Source organism: Abramis brama (assembly GCF_963993115.1).
Source record: "Abramis brama genome assembly, chromosome: 3".
NCBI classification, from domain to species: Eukaryota; Metazoa; Chordata; class Actinopteri; order Cypriniformes; family Leuciscidae; genus Abramis; species Abramis brama.
The window spans coordinates 58,670,693-58,697,756 of NC_139965.1; the positions used below are offsets into that span (position 1 = coordinate 58,670,693).

General features: G+C 36.4%; 1 protein-coding gene across 15 annotated transcripts in view; it reads right to left on the reverse strand.

The window, feature by feature from the left end:
• neo1a (neogenin 1a) overlaps positions 1–27,064 on the reverse strand; it is a 167,662-nt gene that overhangs the window by 72,455 nt on the left and 68,143 nt on the right. For all 15 annotated transcript variants that reach the window (XM_084108445.1, XM_084108458.1, XM_084108453.1 and 12 more), the window contains exon 3: positions 2,064–2,339. In XM_084108445.1, the coding sequence (XP_083964571.1) occupies positions 2,064–2,339 (276 nt within the window). The remainder of the gene's footprint in view (positions 1–2,063; positions 2,340–27,064) is intronic.

The window sequence follows — 27,064 nt, forward strand, 5'->3', positions numbered from 1 at the left end:
GCTGGGTGTCATCAGCATAACAGTGGAATTGAATGTTAAATTTGCGGAAGATATTGCCCAGGGGAAGGAGATAAATGATGAAAAGCAGAGGCCCCAGGGCCTGTCATCATTTATCTCCACACCTGAAGTGACGGCGGAGGTACTGGATTTAAAAGACTTAAATTGAATGAACTGAGTGCGGCCAGAGAGATAAGATGTGAACCAGTCTAACGGAGTGTGGGTGATGCCGATGGAGGATAACCTGTTGAGGAGGACGGTGTGACAGATGGTATCAAAGGCTGCACTCAGGTCGAGGAGGATGAGGATGGTAAGGAGTCCAGAATCAGCTGCCATTAGGAGGTCGTTGGTGATTTTGATAAGTGCTGTTTCAGTGCTATGAAGTGGACGGAAACCGCACTGGAACTGTTCATACAGGATATTGTGGGATAGATGAAGATGGAGTTGAGAGGCAACTGTTTTTTCAAGAATTTTGGAAATGAATGGTAGATTCGGACGGATATAGGATTTTAATGTCCACATGGACAATATCAACCTGCCTCTTACAAAAGACTTAGTAATAGAGCTGTTTGTGAATGTAAAAGGTTGGCAAAGTTTCAAAGATCATTGATCAACAATGCATGCATTTCCAAAGGATAAGGATTAAGACTCAGGCTCAGATTGATTGGTCTACTCTGTTCTGATTGGTCAGATGACCCAGTCTGTCCTCATACACAGTAATACGAACAGTAACGATGATGCCGTTGTACTGTATCAATCTGAGCCAGAGTCATAATCCTTATCCTTTGGAAGTGCATGCAAAGTGGATCTACGATCTTTAAAACTTTGCCGACCTTTTACATTTACAAACATCTCATTTAGAGCAGAGTAGACAAATCACAAAAGACTGGGCAATCTGACCAATCAGAGCAGAGTAGGCTCTCGAAAAGTCGTGGTTTAGAGAGGCTGAATCCTTTGTCGAGCCTTTTCAGACACTGTGAGAAAAGAGCTGATGCTGCAATATATATATATATATTTATTATGAGAAACTGAAAGTGTTTTTTCATGAAAACCTATTGTATAAGACCTCAAGACAAAATTAGGAACCTTTAAATTAGCATAATAGGGGTACTTTAAAAAGTAAAAAAACCTCATGAAGTTGATTTATAGAAAGTCCAGAGTGTGCAAAGCGGTGATGTCGAATAAATGTGGCGACTATGAACAAGCTCAAATATATGATGCATCTTAAAAGATGCATATTTGATTGAATCTCATTACATATTATCTTAAGAATCTTATTATACACTTCCCAAATAAATGTATCTTGTTTTTTTTTGTTTTTTTTTATATGTTTAAATATTTTAGACAAAATACTATAGGAATAAGCTCATATATTAAATTATTCGATAACACTTTACAATAAGGTTCATTTATTAAACATTAGTTAATGTATTAACTAACATGAACTAACAATGAGCAATTAATTTGTTAAAATATGTATTAATTTTTGTTAATGTAAACAAATAAAAATACTGTTCATTGTTTGTTCATGTTAGTTCACAGTGCATTAACGAATGTTAACAAATACAGCCTGATTTTAATAAGGTATTAGTAAATGTTGAAATTAATATTAACTAAGATTAATAAATGCTATTGATCATTCTTAGTTCATGTCAATTAAGGTAGTCAACTAATTGTAATCAACCTTAATGTAAAGTGTTACCGATTATTCTATGGTTGCTACATTGTGTTATTTCATAATTATAATGAACTTACTATTATTCTAAAATATAATCAAAATTCTAAATGTTAAATCACACAAAGCAGTCAAAATGTAAAACAACGACAAAAACAAAAACACATGGAAATAACATAATTCGGAACATTATGTTCGTGATGAACTATTCATGTGATTCTAAATGGAATAACTCCAGGCAGTTATAAAAAATGTCCAACGGGAAATCATAATAAACGTTAAATCACACAAAGCAGTCAAAATGTACTATATATATATATATATATATATATATAAACATGTTCATGATGGTATATTAATGTGATTGTAAATGTAATGTAAATGTTCCTACCCGTCAGTATGTGTAAGTGCGCCTCTTCGCTGGTCTTGATGGGTCCGGCGTTCTCGATCACGCATCGGTACAGCCCAGTGTCGGTCTCGCTGGAGTTGCTGATGACCAGAGCGCCACTGGCCAGTGCAAACACTCTCTGATCCAGCTCGACCGGCTCCTTATTTCGTTCCCAGCGGATGAAGGACACCAGATCAGGGTTGACCTCACAGTTCATCACGTGACTGTCCCCGACCCGCACCGACGCCGCTTCCGGCTGACTGAGGAACCGCGGTATTCCTGAAAACAAAATTACAATCAATTATAGACATGCACCGATACTACATTTCTCCACCTATTATTCAGAATGACTACCAATACTGGAAGTTTGATTTTATTAAGGGAAAAAATATCTCCAAACTAATGCTGTAAACTATACAGGAAAACCCTCTCGTTTGGGACATTACTATAATATTAGAGGTTAAAATCAACAACAAAGCTGACTATTATATTCAATTGGTATTTATGTATTACACTCAAATAAAAATTTAAATGTTTGTATACAACTTAGTTTTCATAAACACATAAAAACTGCAGCCCTAATTTACAGCCCTTTACCGTTAATTTACAGCTCTCTTTTTTACAGTATGTTACCGTAAAAAATGGAAGGTAACTCATATCATTTGGGAAACCAATTGCTTCAAACAGTTTGAGTTCAAAAACTAGTATTTATACTGATCGTACTGTGAACTTCATTTGAGTCCACTGAAAATTAACATCTCTTAATATAAACATGACTTTAATATCCTGGATTGTTAATTAATTTAGTGAAAACCATTTTATTATATTTTTTGCATCCAACGTTTTAAATTTGGTTCTGATGGCGGTTTGATTGTGTTTTCAGCATCATTACTCCAGTCCTCAGTGTCACATGATCCTTCAGAACTCATTCTAATGATGTTGATTTGCTGCTTTGTCAACTTTGAAAACCGTTGTGAGGATTAATATTTTAGTGGAAACTGCAATTCCTTTTTTTCACAGGATTCTTTGATAAAATAGAACAGCATTTATTTGAAATAGAAATGTTTTTGCAACAATTTAAAAGTCCTATACTGTCACTTTTGATCAATTTAATGCATCCTTGCTGAATAAAAGTATGATTTTTTTTGCAAAGAAAATTGACTGTTCAAACTTTTGAACAGCAGTGTACATTACTGCAAAACTTATGAATCTGGGTGGATGTAATTTATGTAGACGTATTGTAAATAACTAGGCGAGATCTGCAAATGAAAATGTATTTCACATCTAATGCCAACATGCTCCTTTATCCACAGCCGTAATCTCATGCTGGGCAAAGTAAATGAAATATCTCTATGAGATATCAAATAACTCTTGAAAAGATGAAAAAACCCGGAGAAGTCATGGACTAAACAGGACACTTCTGATAAAAACACTCCAGGAGGGCTGGATTTCATTTTATTTAATTCTTTAAAAGGCTGAAGAGGGCTCTATATTTAATTCAGCTAAGTTCCTCAAGTCTTCCACATGATTTGAACACTAAAGCAATTCAGTTGAGGTCATCGAAGCAGTAAGTTCATCACTTCATGAGCAAAGCGTTAAACACTTTGCCTAATAGGCTACAATTGCCTCCACTTAATCACAATTCACTCTCATTCATAGAGTCGCTGCTCGTTTTACATGTTTGTCTACAGTCCTGCCTCATAGGGACATCAAATTATGAAAATAATAGTGGTGTCAACAATAATCGATTCGGCGATGCATCGCAATGCAAACGCAATGTAAGCGGAACGAAACTGAGCTACTCGTGACGGACTGTTTATCAGTTTGGAACTAAAGCAGCGCGAGCCGATCTTATACTACACAGCGCTAAGAGATCCAGTAAAGAAAGCATTTGAACTCGCCACTAAAGTAATAACATCGCTGCGACATCTAGTGAGAAACATTCACATTTCTCCGTTATTAACGGATCAAACAGCGCTGACGTGGAAACCTGGAAGAAACATTGTTACATGAATGAACTATCCGGTGTCCACAGATCTGCAATATTCACCATGGATTTACTGTAGTAACAGTAGCAGCTAACTGCAACTTTGGAAGTTTGGCAGGAATAGTAGGCTATAATGCTTTCAAGTAACGTTATGTCGGATTTATTTCGACATTATGAATAACATTGCTGCCCTCAAATGTTAATCTGAACTAAAATAAACATTTGTTTATAAGCACAAAATATTAGGCTACATTTAATTTTTTCCAAGGAGCTGTTTTGTTTTATATGCTCCTAAGAAGAGTCAATTATAGCTCCATCATTGCTCAAAGAAAAAAAATGTCATACTTTATGATGTTAGTTTTAATAAAAAAAGAATTAAAAAACAAATCAAGGAAATTTCTCTGGCATTTCTTTCTTTTTGCTGTATCGAAAACGTACCGAACCGTGACACAAGTGTATCGTATTGAACCGAACCGTGAATTTTGTGAACCGTTACACCCCTACACTGTTTATTTTCTGGCCTTGAGTTGGACAATAAAGTTGAAATTTAATTTAAAATGGTTCTCAAGCAGAGAGAAGAGAAACATTTCTCATTCAAAGCACTGAAAACAGTGATTTATGTTTTCTTTTTCAGGTTTGAAAATGCCATATCCAATACCCTGTACCATTCAATTTTATTTTATTTAATGACATTTATGTCAAAGATACAGGAGAGTGATAATACACACATAGCAGCCAATAAAATCTGTTGTTCAATATCTGACTGCTTGTATTGCCTCATGACTGATGAAAAATTTGCCTTGTTGTGTGCAGTAGAATTCTGATGCATCGTAGAATCGAATTGAATCGAATCGTTACCTGGTGAATCGTAATCGAATCGAATTGTGAGGGCAGTGCCAATGCACACCCCTAGAAAATAATATACTCTATGTGCAAACTGAATGTAATGTTTTTGGACATTTAACTGCATGTGAAAATAAATTACATTAAATGAAATTAGCTTAACTTTAGAGTGCTTTTTGACCCACTTAAGTACATTTGTCTTTGAAATATGGTTAAAGTGCTGCGGAATGAACGGACAAGAATTTATGGTAAACTAAAATATACTTATATATAATTTCTATTAAAACAATGTCATGTATTTAAATATGTTTGTAATTACACATTTGAAGTTGCAAAAGTTGTAAAACACCATTTAAAATGATACTTTACATGTGCTTTAGGAAGTTAGTCATTTCTTTAAAGCACGACATAAAAGATTATTAAAACATAATTTACAATGCACTTTAAAGCAAAACTTAATCTGACATCATTACAGAAAGTGTGTTAAGAAACATTAATGAAAGTGTACTCTATTTAATTACACTTAAGCTGCCTTTTATTTAACTAATATTATATTATGCAAGTACAGTTTTTGGTTTACTTATGGGCTTTTTGAGGCTGTTGTGTCGATTGCAATATTGAGGTGTTCAGTTTTATTTTCATTTTGGAAAATAAACATGTGATCGCTCTCCTGACAAATCAACTGTTTCTTGTTTTCCACTAGCATGTTTCTTAGGTGTTGAGAACTAGTGCATCTCTCTGAGCCTACATTCAGTACAAGGAAAATACTGAAGTATAAATCAGATACTCTAGGACTTTTACTCAAGCACAGTTGTAATTTGTAATTTCTGCTGTAAGATATCTCCACTTATGGTAAGATTGTATGAGCTGCTTTAGCATTAGCATCGCCGCTAAAGCTCAAAGCAGAGACCCATGCAGGTGAACATAAAGACTCGTATACATGCGTGTCTTTGTGAGGGACAAGGAGAGAAAAGTGATGTGGATTCCTTTGTCTGGCATTAGTCGGTTACAGACATGCCATGCTCTCACTCTCTGTTAATGTGAAAGAGCATGCAGTGAGAGATGCTATCAGCGCTGAACAGAGAACAGCATTCATTCATCTCCACAGGCTCTGCTTTATAACAGCAGACAGAAAGCTTTCACTGAGCATGCTGAGGGCTTTCATACCCTTATAAACTATACACAAAATCAGTCTTTTACAACAGAACAGCTTTTAAACTCTTAAAGGAAACTTTCTGGGGAGATTTCTGTCTAAGTACTAGTACTGATATGAGCAAATCAAGAAAAGACAAAAATCCAGGCATAGTTAGAAACACTTCTGTATGGCTACAGTATAAAATATTGACAGTATATTTAAGAGACAATGCATGGTTATTAATGCAAAATAAAAAAAAACTCAGTCCGGATCCAGACCCTGATGTAAAGTGGACTTTATTAAGCAAATTAATAAATGCATTATTAAAAAGTAAATAATTATTTCAGATGAAATTATTTTATTATGTGAGGAGGCAGAGAGTAGTGATACCAGACATGACATTATGTAGAAAAATATGCCAAACAACTATACAGTTTACCAGTTATTATGCCACAATATATGAGCACAGAAGGCCACGACTGACCAAGCAGCCAGGATTCCTAAACACTGTCCCAGAAGGCTTTGTGTCACAGTTCATAAGTATAATGTAAGAGCGCCAAGAACAAAAAATCAGACAAGACATCAGACAAAACAGTAGGGCTGGGACAAAACATTTTTTATCAATTAATCTACCGATCATTTTTCCCCTGATTAATCAAATAATCTTTTTCCTCTCGGTTAATCTATTGATATTTTTATGAGTAGTTGATTAATCCTTTGGTTAATTTACAGATAAATAATAACCAATAATTTACCAATTATTGATAACCGTAACTAATCTATGATCTTTTTTCTTATGATATTATTTATTTATTTATGATACATTTATTTATCATAAAAGATATGGTTTATGCAGTGTAGGCCTAATTAGGAAAGGTGTTTAATATATATATATATATATATATATATATATATATATATATATATATATACACAATATTGATGCGCTACTACTTTTGTACTACTTTTACTACTTTTGTCTTCTATATCTTATAGTCAGTCTTCCATCTACAATACAACAGAATGTTACTTTTATACAGAATGATGCCTTAAATTGATCAAAAGTGACAGTAAAAGACTATTATACTGTTCCGAAAAACTCCATTTCAAATAAATATTGTTATCAAAGAATCCTGAAAAAAAAAGAAAAATTATCAGGGTTTCCACGAAAATATGAATCAACTCAACGGTTTTCAACATTGATAACAAGAAATGTTTCTTGAGCAGCAAATCATCATATTATTATGATTTCTGAAGGATCATGTGACACTGAAGAGTAATGATGCTGAAAATTTCAGCATCAAACCAGCATAAACCAGCCGGCATGGGAATTCATGCTGGTTTAAACTGGTCGTTTCAGCAGGGTCCAGTAAAGCAAATATTCATAGTTTCAAGTATACGGTTCAGGCAATGTGTTTTGGTGGCAGTGGAAACTCTCCCTGCTGTTTTATTCTTCCTCTGTTTCGTCCTCTCCAGCCAGAAAGTCCAAGACCAACATTTGTTGAGTGATTCATTACACTGGTGGAGATGCTACATGGGAACCAGTGCTGTGCTGTTGGACCTCACACACACACACACACACCCCGTCCTGGTGGCCCAGGCATCAATCTCAGTACACAAGAACACGCTACTAACTGGAGATGGGGATTGACAGGGCCATTAGAGTTTATTGGCCAGACTCTAGTGTGATTTCACTGGACAGGACAGTCCACTCAATGGTCAGCTTGTCCCACTGTTTAACAGCACATCACCAAATCGCTAATCTAACATGACCATTGCACAAGAAAACTAACAATCGATTGGATGACGAGAACTTCAAACTAAGGCTGCGCGTACACTAATCCTGATACATTAGAAAATGAATATGCATTGGCTATTCGATCACACTGAGACTGTGATTGAAACCTGAGCTTTTTGAAGATGCTCTTCCCAAGTTCGCATGAGTGTGAAAATGGAGGTATTCGAAAAACGTTGAATTATGAAAGCGTCTATTTTTAACTAGTATGCTATGCGCCTGCTGTGTGCTATACATGTTACTTTGTACAATCTTCACAGACAAAATGTACTCACAATTGCTGATCAGCAGCAAAACATGAGGAATTACATTTTCATGCTAGAAGAACTTTATTACGTCTGGTCTCTCTGTATCATCTAAGTGAGGTTTTATAATGTTTTACACATTCGCATTAAGATGATTCAGTGATTTCTGACATTTCAGTGAATGAAAGTGCACATTGCACATAATGTGAGCCATAGCGAGGGTAAAACCCTGCAGAGAAAAGTAACCACCTCAGATCAGGGTCCCCTTAAGGGATAGTTCACCCAAAAAGGAAAATTATCCCACGATTCACTCACCCTGAAGCCATCCTAGGTGTATATGACATTCTTCTTTCAGACGAATACAATCAGAGTTACTGTATATTAAAAAATGTCCTGGCTCTTCCAAGCTTCATAATGGCAGTGAATGGGTATATTTTTTTGGAAGTCCATCAAAGCTCTGGCGGGGTAATAAAGGCCTTCTGAAGTGAAGCGATGCGTTGGTGTAAGAAACATATCCATATTTAAAACTTTATAGACTAAAATAACTAGCTTCCTAGATTTACGGTGAAAGAATAACACTTGACGCACAACTTAATGATGAACGCGGAAGCGCAGAGGATATAGCAAAACAAAACACCAGTCACGAATTAGAAGTCTAACACGAGAATTTTTTAAGAAAAATGTCGGAGGAGCTTGAGTTTGTGGCCCAGCCCTGTTTGCTTGAACCGCAAGAGGCGTCGAAGCTTACGCTACTCCTACATCATACGTCTTACATCGTCAAGTTTTACTCTCTTGGGGTAAGTCGACTTGCATACAGCCGTCTGCCGGAAGCTAGTTATTTTAGTCGATAAAGTTTTAAATATGAATATTTAACGCATCGCTTCACTTCAGAAGGCCTTTATCACCCCGCCAGAGCCGTTTCGAGCACTTTTATCCTAGATAGACGCACTTCTATGGACTTCCAAAATAATATACCCATTCACTGCCATTGTGAAGCTTGGAAGAGCCAGGACATTTTTAATATAACTCTGATTGTATTCGTCTAATAGACGAATGTCATATACACCTAGGATGACTTGAGGGTGAGTAAATCATGGGCTAATTTTCATTTTTGGGTGAACTATCCCTTTAAGGCCCCCAATTTCCATTTACTCCAGTCAAACCAAGAAGAGAATTTGAGCGGGTATAAGGTCTCTTCTTCCCCGCTGGGCTGAAGCTCATTCATGGTTCATGTGAGACTCTGGATACTCTTCTTTATTGGGTCTTAGAGGCGGCAGGCTGCTCTTTAAAAAGCTCCAGAAATTTACAGGCCCTCGGACAAACGGCTCCCTCCATTTTGCGACAGGGTTTTTAGGCCTGTAGAGCGAGTCGATTTACCGACGCTGTTAAAACTGGATATGAGGAGATAAATCTGGGGTTGGGAAGGTCTGGAATGAAAACAAAGAGACCAACCTGACCGCAGCGTGGGTTTGAGCAGCAGTGAACAGAAGAGATGGAGCTTATCACTGAAGCAAAGGCTCCACCACAGTGAGGGGAACTGTGTGAAATATATCGCCATTACTTATTACTGGGATAATAGACAATATGAACTTGTTTGAGTGTGTAATGCAGAGTGAACATGACAAACTTTTTTTGTTTGTTTTTACTATTTCCCCGCCATTAACGAAAATGTCTGTGTTTTCACAGTTATACGCTAGGGGGCGCTATAACACATCTTCTGAAAGAGTACAGAATCTCCAGATCAAAACACAGGCGAAGAAAATGCAGAAAAGAGCGATCTTAGGTGTGAAGATGCATATGTAAAATAACGCGATCATCAGCATTAAACAGCATATAAATCAAAACTGCCTAATGTTACTGAACGAAACGTCGACCCAGGACGAGCTAAAGGACTGTGAAGCTTTGAGGTGTTGATGGTGTTGATGTTGATAAATCTTGACTCGATTTACTCCATCTGTGTTTTGATCATCGTTCTGAATCCAAAACGGACGCAGTTTTTTACAAAAACTGGATTTTCTAAGATTTTGCTCAAAATGTTGTTTTTTTTAATGAAACTTACCCACATTCAAGTGTTGATAAAAAAGGAATGCTTGAAGCTATAACAAAATGTTTTTTTTTTTTTTTTTTTTTTAAGCAGAGTGTCTGTTCTTTCTTTTTGATATATTGAATGTTCAGATATTCATATTCTGGGGGCCATGAAAATTTGGTGAAAATGATCAAAAACGCTGGTGGTGGCTGGACACTTTTTTTTTTTTTTTTAAATCGCTGGCGGGGAAAGAGTTAATTATACTATTAATGAATGTTTGGAATATTAAGGAACTGACATGTACCTATTGCTCCCCATTAGATTTTAATTAAAAATATAGGGCCAGATTTACTAACAGCTTGCAGCTTGAGAATAATAATTAATAAGGTTAAACGTGTAAGATCAGTACACACCACAAAACACAATGTAGTTGTTAAACGTTTTATGCATTTTCTGAGAATTTGACGTTATGAATTGACATTTGTCCCTTAAAGTCCCCCTGTAGTTAATAATTACATATTTATTTACATAATACACCAAAATGACATATTTCTTCTTGCCTTAAAATATCTTGAATGTAACTCGACACCCTTGCCTCATTTAGTTTACGTGGTTCTATGAATATGCAAATGAGCTCCGCCTCCACTCACTCACTCAGCTCAGAGATCCACTCGTTGAGGATCACACGTTGATCTGATTGGTTACAAGGTAGTTTGTGACGTCAGAAACACCAGCGATTTCAAACCGTGTTTCTGAGACTGTCTTTGATTCGCTGCAGTTTTAAGGAGAAAATACTCAGCAATGGTGTCGACTTATGAATTTACACATGGTTTGTCTTAAAGCATATAAAAACACCACAGAGACATATAAACAACATTAAAAGCTTGGTTTTCACCTCAGGGGGACCATATAAAAGTAAGTTTCTCTTACAATTTTTATTAGTATGTAATTATATTTGCACTTACTGTATATCAGCCTTGTCAAGCTCAATATTTAAATTGTTATGCAGAATAAGTAATCATTAAAAAATAATAAAAAATTCTGCATAAATGGCACTGTTTACTAAGAATGACCAACTACCATTCCATCATCTTTTACTAAAAGATGAGACTTAGGTTGACGACCCTTCATTTTCCTCTCATGAAATATTCATATTGAGGTTTGTGCAATCTTAACATGGCTTCGGTCCAAATAAGAGAGCTGTTTGAGCTCCAGTCATATGTTGTGTAGTTTTATAAATGTGCTGTCTAAGAAGGACCTACAGGAGAAAACAGCTAGCCATAACATGACCCAGTTCAGGGAGGATTCACACTGAGAACTGCATGTCACCTTTCCCAGCCGGTAAATGTTGCATGAGTCTGACAAGCAGAGGTAAATATTTTATAGCGGTCAGCAAGACCTTCTGTTATGAGTTTAAATGGAGTCAACCAGACAGCTGGTTCCAAAACTAACCTGTGCTAAACTAATCTGTGTTTGGTTAAAGGGGTGGTATGCCCTTTTCACAAGATGTAAAATAAGTCTTCAATGTCCCCAGAGTGTGTATGTGAAGTTTTAGCTCAAAATACCCCACAGATATTTTTATATAGCATGTTAAAATTGTCCATTTTTAAGGGTGAGCAAAAACGCATCGTTTTTGTGTCTGTTCCTTTAAATGCAAATGAGCTGTTGCTCCCGGCACAGGGGGCGGAGCTACAACAGCTTGTGTCCTTGATTAAACACTATAGACTGAACACGTAATACGCATGTGCATGACGTCATCGTCTTCAGAGATTCACGTTTTTTGTTGTTTACACAGAGAACGTTTTCAAAAACTTGCACTTTGAAACCCGTTTTCAAAACTTTGCATTTTCAGGCACCCAAAACGCCGTTGTCGTGTAAACGAACGGTCAATATGCATACAAAGTTTTACGTTTTCAGTTGAAAATGGTGCCCCTAAAATTGCAAACCCAATTTATATCAGAAAACCTACCAGTTACCAATAAAGATTGTGACAACAACGGTTTGTTTTATAATGTGGGCTTACCACAGGTTCATCTATTTCCTTTTAACTACCGAGGTCTTCATCTCTTCTAACTATAGAGATGAATGTCAGCGTATGCCCACGGGTTATATTATATTCCGAGCCGGTTTCCCAGAAGCGGCCGACTGCTGACGGACACACACATTAGTGAACGAGCTTCTCTTTCCCAGGAGACTGCCTCATCAGAAGTCTAACACAATAAAACTTCACTTCCCATCTGATACATTAGCACTGCATCAATGTGAGATATCACCAGCATACTGTACATTCACATCACATCCACTGACTGAAACCCAAAGCCACAGTTCATACTGAGGTCAAACTCTGACTGCAAACCGCCTGCATTGACATACTAACATCGTTTTCCAAAATGTAGAAAATATATGTGTAAGTATAAAGCCCAGAAGCCTATAACATAAAATCTGATAGTACATGATCCAGAAAAGCAGAAAAAAGCAGAGGAAGGAGAGAAAGAGAGAAGCTGATGCAGAAAGACTGTCGAGATCATCTATAAAAGTTACATCAGGAATCCTGAACCATTTTATCACTGCCTATAATTCTAGTCAATGGAGATTTTAATGTTCATATTTTTTATTTAAAGTCCCCCTGTAGTCAAAAATTGTATCCCTTAAACTCATCAAAATGACATATTTGTGAAAAAAAAATATATTCATGCCTTAAAACAGCTTAACTCGACACCCTTACTTAATTTAGTATAAGCGGATTCATGAATATGCAAATTAGCCCCACCTCTACTCACTCACACAAGCTCAAAATACCTGATACATGAATATGCAAATTAGCCCCGCCTCCACTCACTCACACAATCTCAAAATACCTGATCCAGTCGCTTAACTTTACTGTAGTAAACGCTGCACAATGGCAAGTGTAAATACTGGTTTAATTCAGCCACATATTGTATGTTTGAACCAGAAACTGATTCAGAAGAAGAAGAGGAAGAGGGAATTATACAGCTTTGACTACAAGTCGATGTATCAGAATGATAATGAGTTTAATGTCTCGCTCATTACATTGTCAGACACAAAACGGTGATTAATATGATTAGCCTTTTGCTTGACTATGTTATCAAACAGCTAATAATGTGTTGCTAATATTACACAAACCATGTTCAGTCTGCCCTCTAAAAATCAGCATCCTTAGAAACGCTTTGAACAACTTCAGTGTCAGTGGAGAAAGGCGTATAGTTCATCATAAGATCATAATATACTGTACATCGCATACATAATTCACTCGCTATATTGGTAAATGTACCCGATTTTTCATATCAACAGAAATACAGGGATCACCTGGCTTCTCTTGAGACTCCCCTGCTCCCCAATGAATGAAATGATCTACAAATAAAGTTTGGAATTGTTTATGTTTAGCTGCAAAAATATTAAAGGGGTGGTATAATGCCATATAGTGTGTATGTGAAGTTTTAGCTCAAAATACCCCACAAATATTTGTATATATCATGTTAAAGTTGTCACTTTTTGAGGGTGAGCAAAAACGCACCTTTTGTGTCTGTTCCTTTAAATGCAAATGAGCTGCTGCTCCCGGCACAGGGGGCGGAGCTTCAACAGCTTGTGTCCTTTTACCTCACACACACATGCACTGAAAATTTCAAAACTTTTTGCCTTTTATGTTCAAACCGAAGTCAGACAATGATGGAGAGACTCTAGAAGAAGTGACAACATGTAGAAGCAACAGGACGTTTCTGAATGGTTAGTTGATGAATATATGTAGCTTATTTGTAGTTATCTCAAGTCATTGATTAGCATATTCTGTCATGATAATCTATAAATCGTGTTCCGGGGGCGGGGTTTATGTAAATTCTAGGGTTGGTGATGTCACTAACCCAGGAGGAATGTTGTGTAGTCCCGACCAGCCGTTTGTTGTAGTCCTTAAAAAAACGATTTCTTTAAAAGCAAATATCTCCCTTTGCTTTGAACTTTACGCGTTGTAACTTTGCAGATGTTGTTTATGCTCAAACAGCAACATTACACACCAACTAAAGTTAGAAAAGTGAAATCATAATCAACCACCCCTTTAAATACTCACTCGAATCGGCCCTCCAGAGAGGGTTATGGTCAGGCGATCTCGCTCAAACAGCTGAGATGACGTTTATTTAAAGGAAACATCAGTGACAGGTTTGCATTAAATCAGCTGCAACACGAGAGTTTTCAGAAAGCCCAAAACCACCAAACAGGATGACATTTCATTTCACAGTGCCATGGAGGTAATTGCAAAAGAAATGATTTTCCGTCATGGAGACTAGATGCCAGTGAGATGGACAGTGTAATACGAGTCCTGTCCACAGCGGACACAGGGATTCACAGATCAAAAGTGGACCAGTCATGATGACGACTGGGAAAGATGTTTAACATTCTGCAAAGTGCTTTTAAAGTGTGTTTTATGAATTAATTGTGCTTTTAAATATTCTCTAAACATATATAAAGCACGTTTTATGAATTAACTATCTTCTAATAATCCAAAGTTTAATCAAGTACATAATAAATGATATTGTTAAATGCGTTTTTAAAAAGCTCTAGATTTAACTTGTTTTGGCTCATCATCAGTAAGAGGTTTAGACCCGTTCTGGTAAAGGGGAGGGGCCTCTGTTTGATCTTGAATTTGCATACAGATGAGCTAATGAAAATGCACACCAGTCCTTTATGCCCTTAAGACACGTCTAGAATATCAACCACACAGACTAATAATAATTGGTGCTGGATCCCGTTATTATTTATTGAGTGTTGTGTGAAGTGATGTGTGTGTTGCTCTCATTGCTCTGTCAGATTTAAAGATGTTTGTCTAAGCTTTTTCTTATAAATGTATAGGAGAAATAAATAAAAATTCACAAAGTAAGGAATGTTTTATCGATGTGGATAGTAGCTCAGAAAATTCAGTCTTGGAAAAACACAATGAACGATGTTTGAGTTCATATTGAAATTACTTTTGATAGCAGACTGGAATCTTGAAAAATCTGCAGTTTAAAAATATTATAATTACTTTTATTTGAAATTCTATCATTGTTTTATATATAATAATTATATTATATTATAAATAAATAAATACATTTTATACATTTAATCAATTGATATATGAAAGAGATTTCATTATTGTCTTAAAGCAGAATTTGATTAATAATTTTTTGTAGTCATGCATTTTGAATTATTATATTATATTATATTATATTATATTATATTATATTATATTATATTATATTATATTATATTATATTATATTATATTATATTATTAGATCAATTATTTTATACATTTAATCTCATTGCTGTCCTGGTGAAACAACTGAGATGAAAAAGATTTCATTGTTGTCTTGAAAAAGTAGAATTTGATTCATGACTTGATGCCATAAACCCTTGTGTATGTTGAATACTTTGAGTTATGCGTTGTGCTATGTTATATTATATATGTTTTATGTTATATATGTTACATGTTGTTACATGTTGTTGCTGTTATTTGTTTTTATGTTATATGTTATGCTGTTATCTTATGTTACATGTTGTTATGCAATGTTATATGTTGTTATATGTTATGTTATACTGTATATGTTATGTTATGTTACGTTGTTATGTTATATATGTTATGTTATGTTATTTTATGTTATTTATTACATTAAGTTATAAACAGTTTTATAATCTAATTTTATTATCTAATCTCATTGCTGTATTGGCAAAAGAATTAATATAAAAGAGATATTATTTGTCAAAAATGTATTTGTAGACTGTTTCTTCTATTTGATTCGATTCCTTCACATCACATCATGAGCAGTGAGAGTCACACTATCAATCTTGTTTGAGTTTTTTTCTTCTTTTTTTGTAAAACACAAGAGCAAGAAACTCAACACCTTGGTTTTACACTATTACGGTGATATATTTTACCCTGATCGACTTGTTCACCATTCTCAGCTACGCTGACCTTCACGAGAGGTCGTTGCCAGGGGAGACGCTCCACCGCAGGGAGAGGCCGATCGCATTACAAAGCGGAGATAAATGTGTTGTCAGGACCTTGTGTCTCCCTCTTATCAGAGACGGGGGGATTCGTACCTCCACAGGACTCGACTGAGCAGAACAAGACCCTGAACACACCTGTCAATCAAAGCCTCTCAGAACAAGACCCTGAACACACCTGTCAATCAAAGCCTCTCAGACTTCAGCCAATGAGGACAGAGCTGAGCTCATCACCTGCTGATGCCGACGCCCACCAGATAACCCGATTAATGTGTTCTGCACTGACAGATGCTCAGAGATTCACTAAAGAAATAGTGACCCACCCATCGCTCTTTGTGTCTGTTTGAGCATCTGCAGATCTGCTGTGTGTCAGTCGGTCTGGACTCAGACTTCCACAGTAAGTTGGAATGGGAGAACGGATGAGGGTTGTATTGGTTATTGTCCCACACTCGCAGGGGTCACGAAATTAAGCGGTCTGGTCTGACAAAGGACTCCATTTGTCAGAACAGCAAATGAAGAAAATGTAACAGCTATAAATACTGTCATTTTTATAGTCATGAATGACTATATACTTTGCAGTATTTGCATTTTTTTTTATTTAACTAATATATATATATATATATTTTTTTTTTTTTTCTATGCATAAAAGGCATAATCAACCATAGTCAAGAACCCTCATGTGTCTTACAGTCTCTGCATCATTACTCCAACTTAATATAATTAAAAATTAAAAATGTAAAATAATTTAATATATTTGTCCTAAATTATAAAACAATTATAAAAGTGAAGAAAAAAGTGAAGAAAAGTGAGGCAAGTAATAAATAAACAGGTAAATAAATAAATAATTTACACATTTCATCTCAATGGTGTATTGAGAAAACACATTCAAAGTATAATAATATTATAAAGCTACGTGGATCTTGTCCTCAATAATTAATATCAGGAAGCAGATGGAAATTATTACATCATGCATATATAAAAAAAAGTAAAAAATACAAAACAATAAAACAGAACAAAGATAAAGCAAAACAAAAAAACACACAAAAAAAACAATAAAAACAATAAAAACAAAACAATAAAAAATAAAAAAACACAACAGAACAATAAAAAACAACAAAACAATAAAAACAAAACAAAAAAACAAAACAAAACAAGACAAAACAAAACAAAACAATAAAAAAACACAACAAAACAATAAAACACAACAAAACAATAAACACAAAACAAAACAAAAAAACAAGACAAAACAATTGCTGTCTTGGAAAAACAATGAAGATATAAGAGACAATTCTATGTGTCTGTGTAAAATCATAAAACCAGAACACGATTAGTGATTAGTGATTTGTTATTTATAAAATAATTAAATAATTTACATATTTAATCTCACTGGCGTCTTGGCAAAACAGGATTAAATTACAGTACTATGGCTATATGTGGGTCTTATTCTTAATATCTCAATTCAGGGTTTCTCCTTTGAATGGTTTCTGGGATCTTGATGATGTCCTGATGTAGGAGGTTCTCGTGTGTTTGGGTTGCCAAGAGTCGAGGCCAAATACGATTGTTTTCCCCTTCAGGCCATCAAATCACTAAAATGAGCACACTGGGAGCAGGTGTCTTTCTCAGCTCGTGACTTGTTGGATGCGTCTTTCTTAATGGCCTGCAGCAAATTGGCTCGTAGAACAATAATCTGTCAAGTGTAATTGAGAGCTTCAGCCAATCGCACTTGTATGAGAGGTGACAGCGCAGTGTGAACGGGCCGAGGCAGAAGGAGAGCTGTCTCTCGGAGCCAGAGGTGACAGACACAGCGGTCAGATCGCCTTTCTCTTCTTCACTTCAATGAGAAGAATACGCCTCTTTAGTTCGGACACCTGCAAAACTGAGGGTGCGAGACGAGCGTGAAAGACAAGAGCCGCGTGAATCCTGTGCTTTCTTTCCTTTTCCCTTTGGGCAAATCACAGAGCCACAGACAGCTTCATTCTGAATGATATTATCATACATCTACATTTGATTCACGAGTAAAACAAAGAAACATCGGACATTTGAGACTAACCTTATAGGAGAGACAAGTCACAACTGAGATCTCTGTGATATCACAGTTGTTTCGGCTAAATAGCAATAAATGGAGAACTCTGCTTCACAGATTTTTCTCTTAAGACAAAAAAAAAAAAAAAAAGTTTTAAAATGTGTGCTCAAATACCAAGGTCTGCACATCTAAAGTGAGACATTTCAATGTGAACTCAAATATTTCACATTAGATTTCTCCAAATTGCCCACACAATGTTCCTATATTTATTTTGGGTGGGTCACAGTGGTATAGCAACCATTATTAATATTTATTTTTTTATTTTTTTTATTAATTAATCATTACATTCAAGAATTTCAACTGTCGTGCAAAAAAAAAAAAAAAAAAAAAAAAAAAAGCCAGCCGCATAAATATTTTATGGCTAGGGCTCATCATCTAATTAATATTCATGAGCCAAGATGATAAGGTTTATACAGACACATCGATAGATTTATTCAGATATATGTATTTATATGTGTGCTTAATGAGTGTGTTATTTTATTAATATTTAATCATATTTATGTTCACTTAGATTAACTTATTTTATTAGGATTATTTTACCAAATAACTGTTATTTACTTTTAAATCTAACATTCACATAATAAATGTAATTATAGTAATCATCCATTCACATGTAAATAATGACACATATATGATTAAATAATACATTATTAATGCATATAGTCCTATCACAGATGAATAAGCGCTGCATATTTGCTGATTTCCCCTGAAAAAAAAAAAAAGACTATGCAGGAACATTGATCCTACTGTACATTTACAATGGCGATTTGTTTCTATTTTTATTTCTCTTTAGGAATTTCAAGTAAGTTTATTATTAATGTATACATTTCTCATTTTATAAATATTAGAACATTTGAGAAAAAGTTAATATTGCATATAATCCATAACTGAGAATCCTTCTGGTTATAGAGTTGTTTTAACTGAAAATATTCACTGTATTACAGAAAAATCCTCCTAACTTAGAATCCTATTTCATCTGTTTAGTAGCCATCGTAATTTCACTTAGGAAATATAACTTTTTCAAATCTTAAAGTCCCCCTGAAGTCAATCATTGTATCCCTTAAAACTCATCTTTAATCACCAAAATGACATATTTAAACATCTTTTCCTTGGAAAAAAAATTGTCATGCCTTAAAATATCTTGAATGTAACTCGACACTCTTGCCTCATTTAGTATACGTGGTTCTGAATATGCAAATGAGCCCCGCCTCCACTCACTCACTCAGCTCAGAGATCCACTCACTGACGATCACACGTTGATCTGATTGGTTACAAGGTAGTTTGTGACGTCAGAAACACCAGCGATTTCAAAGCGTGTGTTTGAGACTGTCTTTGGTTCACTGCAGTTTTAAGGAGAAAATACTCAGCAATGGTGTCGACTTATGAATTTACACATGGTTTGTCTTAAAGCATATTAAAAACACCACATAGACATATAAACAACATTAAAAGCTTGATTTTCACCACAGGGGGACTTTAAGTCAAGAATTAAGGCCCGTTCACACCAAGGACAATAACTATAATGATAAAGACATAGATTCACAAATCTATAGCAACATCTGCGATTTTTTTCCAGCTGATGAACAATAAAAACATTGACAGCCAGTCAGAATCCACCCTGCAAATAAGCGCTAAAACTACAGAGCGCACATCACGATATCGCTAACAGTGAACAGTGGAGTGAACGTGCCTTTAAGATCGGAGGTTTCTGTCGTGGATGCCGGTGTCATAGAGAGCCCACATACATTAGACCGCCTGCATGTGTGAGACAGCCTGTGACTGACACTAGCCAGTGATAAAGCCCCTCTCCAGTTCAGTGATGGTGCTCCGCTGACACTCAAACAGGCCCTGTAGTGTTGTCATTTCATATCTGACCGGTCTGAACAGGTTTCTTCTGTGAGGTGTGAAGCTGCAGCTGCAGGGATCCCTCAGAGCCGAGAAAACACAGGAATGTCGTCTCACACCTCTCCTATACAGCCATACTGTACAGACATCAGTGCTGGATCAGTGTTACCCCTCAGTATTCAGATACTTTCAAAATAACATGCAACTTTTGGCGGTGCAATGCTAATCACTTTTACACACTGCACTATTTTTTTGGTGGTGGTGGTGGTGGTGGTGGGGTGGGGGGGACTTACTAGTATTGTTTAGGAAGTTAGATTTTAGCGAATCAGTTCATTCAGGTTCAGATGGTTAGTTCCAAACAACTAGATTTATTGAAGTCCAACCTTGAGTTACTATGTTTTTGACTGTTATTTTAAAAATTTTACCTAATTTTAACTTTTTTTTTTCTTTTTTTTTTAAATGGATGTTTTTTTTAAGAAAGGCAACGTACAGTAGTTTAAAGGTGATGTGTGTACTTTTTTGGTTGCAATTATTAGGGTTTTTTTAAAAGCTTTTTTTTTTTTTTTGGATAAACAATTATAAGTAATTCATAAGTTGATTTCCCTGAATGCGAAGTTTGCGAACACTTAACTGCATGTTCTTTACAATTATATGAGAATGTATTATATTAAATGCGATTAGATAGATAAGTAGGACCAAAGTGCATCTTTATACTGTATGTAATTTCATAATTACTTATTTAGTCTTTGAAATATGTTATACTGCCAAGCATTTATGGTAAACAAAAATATACTTTAATTTATATTTAATTTTGTGTGTCATGTATCTAAATATTCATAATTAATTACACATTTATAATGATAAAGTTGCAATTCAATACATTTAAATACATTAGCTTTAAATTTAATATTGGATAACACACAACAGTTAAACTTATAAATCATCAAGTACACTACATGTATTTTAGTAAGCTAGTCAACACAAAAAATAAGTGTACTTTGACTCTCTTTAAGTACACTTACACATTAATACTATATTGTCTGCAAGTACAGTTTCTTTTTACATACTTTTAAGATTTGAAGTACACTACAAGTGCACATTCAATACAATTAAGTGCACTTCTTTTTCACAAGGGATAGCAACACCGGCTCAACCAATGACATTAGTTTAGGGTCTATCCGATGATGGGAGTGTTCAGGAAACCTGTTTGAAAACAGTCATTTTTTGTTAACACTTTAGTTTAGGGTCCAATTCTCAACTATTACTTAGTTGTTTATCAGCATGCATATTACTAGGATATTGGCTGCTTATTACTACTTAAAGCACTTAATAATGCCTTATTCTGCATCCCTTAATCCTACCCAATACCTAAACTTAACGATTACCTTACTAATACGCAGTAATTAGGAGTTTATTAAGGGAAAAGTCATAGTTAATAATTAGTTTATAGTGAGAATTGGACTCATTTTTATTTAGCAATTCAGTTCGGTGATGCTAGTGGCACTGAAATAACACACTTTACCTTTAACTAACTTAAAATATGTGAAACTTTGTGCATGTGATCGCATGCAAGTAGCGTCTCCAGCACTGCTGCACACTTTTGACCTGGGTTCACGGTCTAATCCTGGACACACTTCACTCGCTGCATACTGACAGAAGTTAGTTAGCAGGCAGCGGATTTTCCTCAAGGTTCCCCAGGGCCCTTGCACACAGGGTTCAAGGCAGCCTTAAACACACATTCTCATCATTCTGCTGTAGTTGCTTAAAGAACTGCTCGAAGCGGGCGCCGGCAGACACGTCCAACTCGGAAACCGGATTTCTTTCATTCAGAGAGTGAGAACCGGCTGTCTGCTTTACTGCTACAAGCATTCACTCCCCTGCTGCTCTCGAGAGAAAGACGAGAATCCAGTAACGTGGCAACGGCGACTGCCTCCCCATCTTTTATTAGTTTTGAGTGACACTTTGAAACCGTGGCCAGGATCGAGACAAAGCGTTGACACAAATACAAATGAGCCTCCCGCTAAAGGCGACTTAACAGAATAATCAACCCCGGGGTTCAAACTGTTTTGACTTCACTGACGGCAGAGACAAATCAATAATGCTACAGTGAGAGTTTGGAAACTGAAAAACACAGAAATAAGCCAAATATTCGAATAATGAGGGGTTGAAAAAGCAAGCACATTCAGTCGGGGGGAAAATGCTACCATGCTACTGCATGGAAGCAAGCTGGGAATCCGCTGGCTGTAGACAGATGGCATTCTGGGGCTGAAGGGTTGACCGTGGTGCCTGGATCTGCTCTGACAAGGGAGCTAAGCAGGAGCTTACCACCTACAGACTGGAGTCTTGCAGAAACTGAAGACATGCTAGAAGCTGAGAACGTGCTAAAACTTAAAGGGCACATAAAACACACAGTTTCTGCCAATCTCATGTTAATCTTGAGTACCTGTAGAGTAGTACTGCATCCTTCATATCTCAGAAGAGTCTTTAGTTTGATCAGATTTATAAAAGACAGATACGCTGAACCAAAGCTTTCCGAAAACATCCGAGCTCCTGGAGGTAAAGAGTCACACACTATCCATGGATAAATTTTGATTCACTACAGGTTCGTGTTGTTTACATTATATGCACTTACGCGCCGATTGCCAACAAAACACAGACATTTTATGTTACTTTCCACCTGCAATTCCGACTCATGACCAGGATCTTTTATCGCTGGGAACCGCTCCATCTTTCAGTTTCAAACGATCTGCAAATCCAGCGTTGAACTGGGCCTTGTTTATAAAACATTCGTCACCGAAATGCCGGGAACAAACAAACACACTTTCACAACTCCGTTGCTGCCCCGCAAAAACGCATTGCATCCACTGTTCCCTTAACGCTGGGTTCTTTGGGAAGCTGAACAAGATTATCTTTCCCTGACGACCAAAAACACACTGATTTCGTGGTCAAAAACAAAATGACAGCGCTGCCGACGGCTTCCGTAACCCGAACGAAGCACGTTGATGGACGTTGCTCTTGCTCTCACTATGGTTGATGTGTGTGTGCGTGGGCTTTTCCTGGAGAAGTGCATAACGTGTATAACGATCTATAAAGCCTGACACGCCAAGCCAACATAAAAAACTAGTGGCGACAAAAACAGCCTTCTGACGCTCAACGATGGCTAGACGTTGGCCGACCGTCGGTTTGGTGTGTCACGGCCCTAAAATGATCCACCTGAAACAGGGAGCTACGAGGGAGTACCAGGGCGTCAGGGGTAAAGTATAGAAAAATTGTGTAATAGGCATCCTTCGTTTAGGACCTTACTTGAATACTAAGGCTAGCCAACACTGCAAAAAAAAAAAAAAAAAAATCACTGTCCATTCCATGAGGACTGTCACTGCTTATCAATGTTTTCAACGAATGTGTCGATCCTTACGAAAATCCAAACGGAAACAGTTCAAAGGTCTGTCAATCTGATGGAAGGACAGACGTGCATGACGTTGCTTGTGTCCGTCTCAATCACAGTTGAGTTGAAGAGCAGATTTCCCCTGGGCTAGAAGCTTGAGTGGAGCGATCAGGATTTGTAAGCGCCAATTTTTAGATGAGAGGCCTTTGGCATAATGACACTTCAACACAGAGTTGAAAGAGCCAAAGAGTCCTGCTCCAGTAAAGATGTGCCGTCTACCATCAAATCTCACTCTCCACAGCACTGCTCGATGAATCTTAATGTGTTGTGGGAGTACAAACAATGAACCAAGTGCATCTAGATTTGCTTTGTTATGCAGATTGACTCGGTTTATTTTCGAAGACTTATCTATAAGAAGCCTTGACTAAGTGGTAAGTTACGAAGAGTGATAAATGAATCCCAAAGGTAAAAGTGCTAAACGGGAGAGTATACGCACAAACGCTAGATATAGGATAAGGATTCTCTAAAGGTTTTTTAGTGAACTATTCTGAAAGAACACATATTGTGGGGCATTTGCTGTGTAAACAATTGATCAATTTCAGACACAGCTTTAGTGTCTTATAGTGTCGGGGCGGATGCTACAAGTTCTAGACAGCAATTGACTACAGAAAACCTGATGAGAAAGTGCAGAATGATCATCACCTTGAGGTCTTGAAAAGAGCTACAATATATAATTAAAAATATTATTAGGCCTGAGTCACACCCAGATACAACACATTAAAGTAATCCAAACGGGATGACCCAAAGGCATGAACAACCTTCTCCATATCAAAATCAAAGGCATAATTAAGCTCTGAGTGAAAAATGACACCAAGGTTTCTTACACTAGACAGATCCCAAGCAGTCATAAACATCCTTTACACACCCCTTATTACCAAATACAATTATCTCTGTCTTATCCTCATATTTGCCAACCAGCACTTAACCTCAGTCAAACATTCATGCACATTCAGATGGCACTTTTATGTTTCAGTGGTAAATAAATTTGAGAATCATCTGCATACACATGATAGTGAATCCCAAATTTCTCAAAAATAGAACCTATAGAGGAAGCATATAAAGGGAAAAATAAAATTGGTCCCAAGATAGAACCCTGAGGAACCCCACACACAAGAGGGGCAACAAAAGAAGAATAATCCCCTAAACTGACTGAAAAAGTCCTATCTTTCAAATAGGAAGATAACCATTTCAGGGCTAAGCCCTGAATACCAACCTGATCCCTAAAACGATCAATGAGAATATTATGATTTACTGTATCAAATGCCGCAGTAAGATCTAACAAAAGTAAAACAACACAGCTTCCAGAATCAATGCCTCATAGGATGTCATTAGAGACCCTCAGAAGAACAGACTCTGTGCTATGGCCAGCTCTAAAACCTGACTGAAATCTATCTAAATTTTTATCAAGCAGATCAGATCACCCAGATCATCATCAGACCATGCCAACACAACAACATGTAATTCAAGTTAATTAGTCAAACCATTCTTGAATAAATTGCAAAAGAATTCTATGAAGGACACACCAAAGTGGACGTGTATCTCTGAAATGCTTAACCGTATTCAGACCAAACTTGGTTTGTGTAATAACAACTATGACCTGAGGGTACCTGTACTTGGATCAAAAGTTATGGATTTCATGTTGACAAAACCATTTTCATTTACCGCATCAACGAATTTGATAGCATGATGCCAAAAAAGCATCTGAGGCTGTATCTCTACAAAGCTTTGGCATATTGACACCAAACTTGGTGTATGTCACTGCCACCCAATACGGACCCCACCGAAATCATTTGGTGTCAAGGTGAAAAGTAATAAGCAATTATGTCACATTGAAAGTGATTGTATTTATGGGTTTTCAGCCTTTTTGCTTAAAATCGTCTCCAAATGCCTTTTACTGATTTTTAGAGTTGGATTGATGCTCTTTTCCAAGCTTGCTCATCATTTTGCCTCTGTAGTGCTTTGCCCCTTAATTGCTGCTTGCAGCTATTTATTATTATCATAAAAAATATATATATATTAAAAAAAATGGTTGATCCATATTGGTGGTTGAAAGAGACTGAACATTTTTAATACAAATATTTTCTAAATGCTAAATGTTTTGCAGCACACTATCTCAACACTAAGGCTAGAGAAGCACTGGTGTAAGCTAAAGCACAGCAAGATAATTAAAGCACAATTACTAAAAATATCAAAACAAAGAAATATAAACTAGAAAAAAAAAACACATTTGATGTTGGTCATCCATTGTTACCATCTCAGACCTCATTAAAAAAAGTGAGATTTGTGGGTTTTTAGAGAGTGTGTTAGCTTTGAAACCATTGTTACTAAAGGCACATCCATATGAAAAAGACTAATACTTAATTAAGATGATTGATGGTTTTCTTTGATATAACAAGAATTCATTGCGCTGTGAATCAAAGTCACTCATTCTAGCAAAGCATTTACAGCCCAAAAGCCCAAAGAACTTAAATTGTTATTCACTAAAGTAGATACACCGCCATCGGTGTATGAATGAGTGAATGAATTGGTGAATGTGAGGCAATCTGTAAAGCGCTTTGGTGGCCATGGGTCTGTTGAAAGCGCTATATAAATGCAGTCCATTTAGATATTTTCTACTGTATATTTTTCTTCTCACTACAACTATCCATGTGTGTTTCTTCAGAATTATTAATTATTGAATCAAGAGGCTCTAAAATGTAATGTTGAACGCAACATCTTACAATCAGAGTGCCTTTGTTAGCCACTGGCCTTGCTTGTTGCTGCACTGCTGTTTTCATCCTCTCATATTACCGTCAAGTAGACATCTAACTGTCAGCACAATGACACTGAAATCGGTTTTTAGATTTTAAAAAACTCCCAACAAACTCCATTTCTGAAATATGCTCTGGGTGCTGAGCTAAATATTATTGATCTATTCCAAGATCAACACAATAACAAATGGGAATTGTACAGCACATGGAATATACAAAGCCAGACAAACTCCCCTTAAGGCAAGTCAGTTATCTGGCATTTTGGCAGCTATTTTCTAGCCAAGCAAGTACAGCGCCTTTGTACTTGAATAGGGAAAGACCGCAAAACTTCTGGCTAAGATTAACTTTCAACAGCATATGTCAAATCTGACAATAATACCATCATTACTTTTTTTTTTTTTTTTGCTCAAATCATGCTAAAACACTGTATTCGGTTTGGTCTACTCATAGCTAGTGCACTAGCTAAGCATATTTTCCCTACAACCACCATATTGAGTGTTGTGGGTTTCTCATTCATTTTTCTACAAGTGATCCATCTTCTCCCTTTAATACTCTCTCTGCATGACTTTTATGCTTTTGCTTTTGCTCATGCTTTTATGTGTATGAGAGGTGGAATATAGCAACAAGGACAAATGTTGTTGACCTGTACACAAGCTAAAAATGCACCGCACAGGCTGCACAGCTGAAAGCCTCAAGTACGGGCCATACCTGAGTGCTCACAGTGAATGACAATTCAGGTCACTGGAATCCTGTGCCAAACTTTACCACGAAACAACAGATATGTGTTCTCTTCCTGAGCGTGGATGTTGAGTAAATATTACTCTCTGGGAGGTTTCTGTGTCCCTATACTTAAGTAT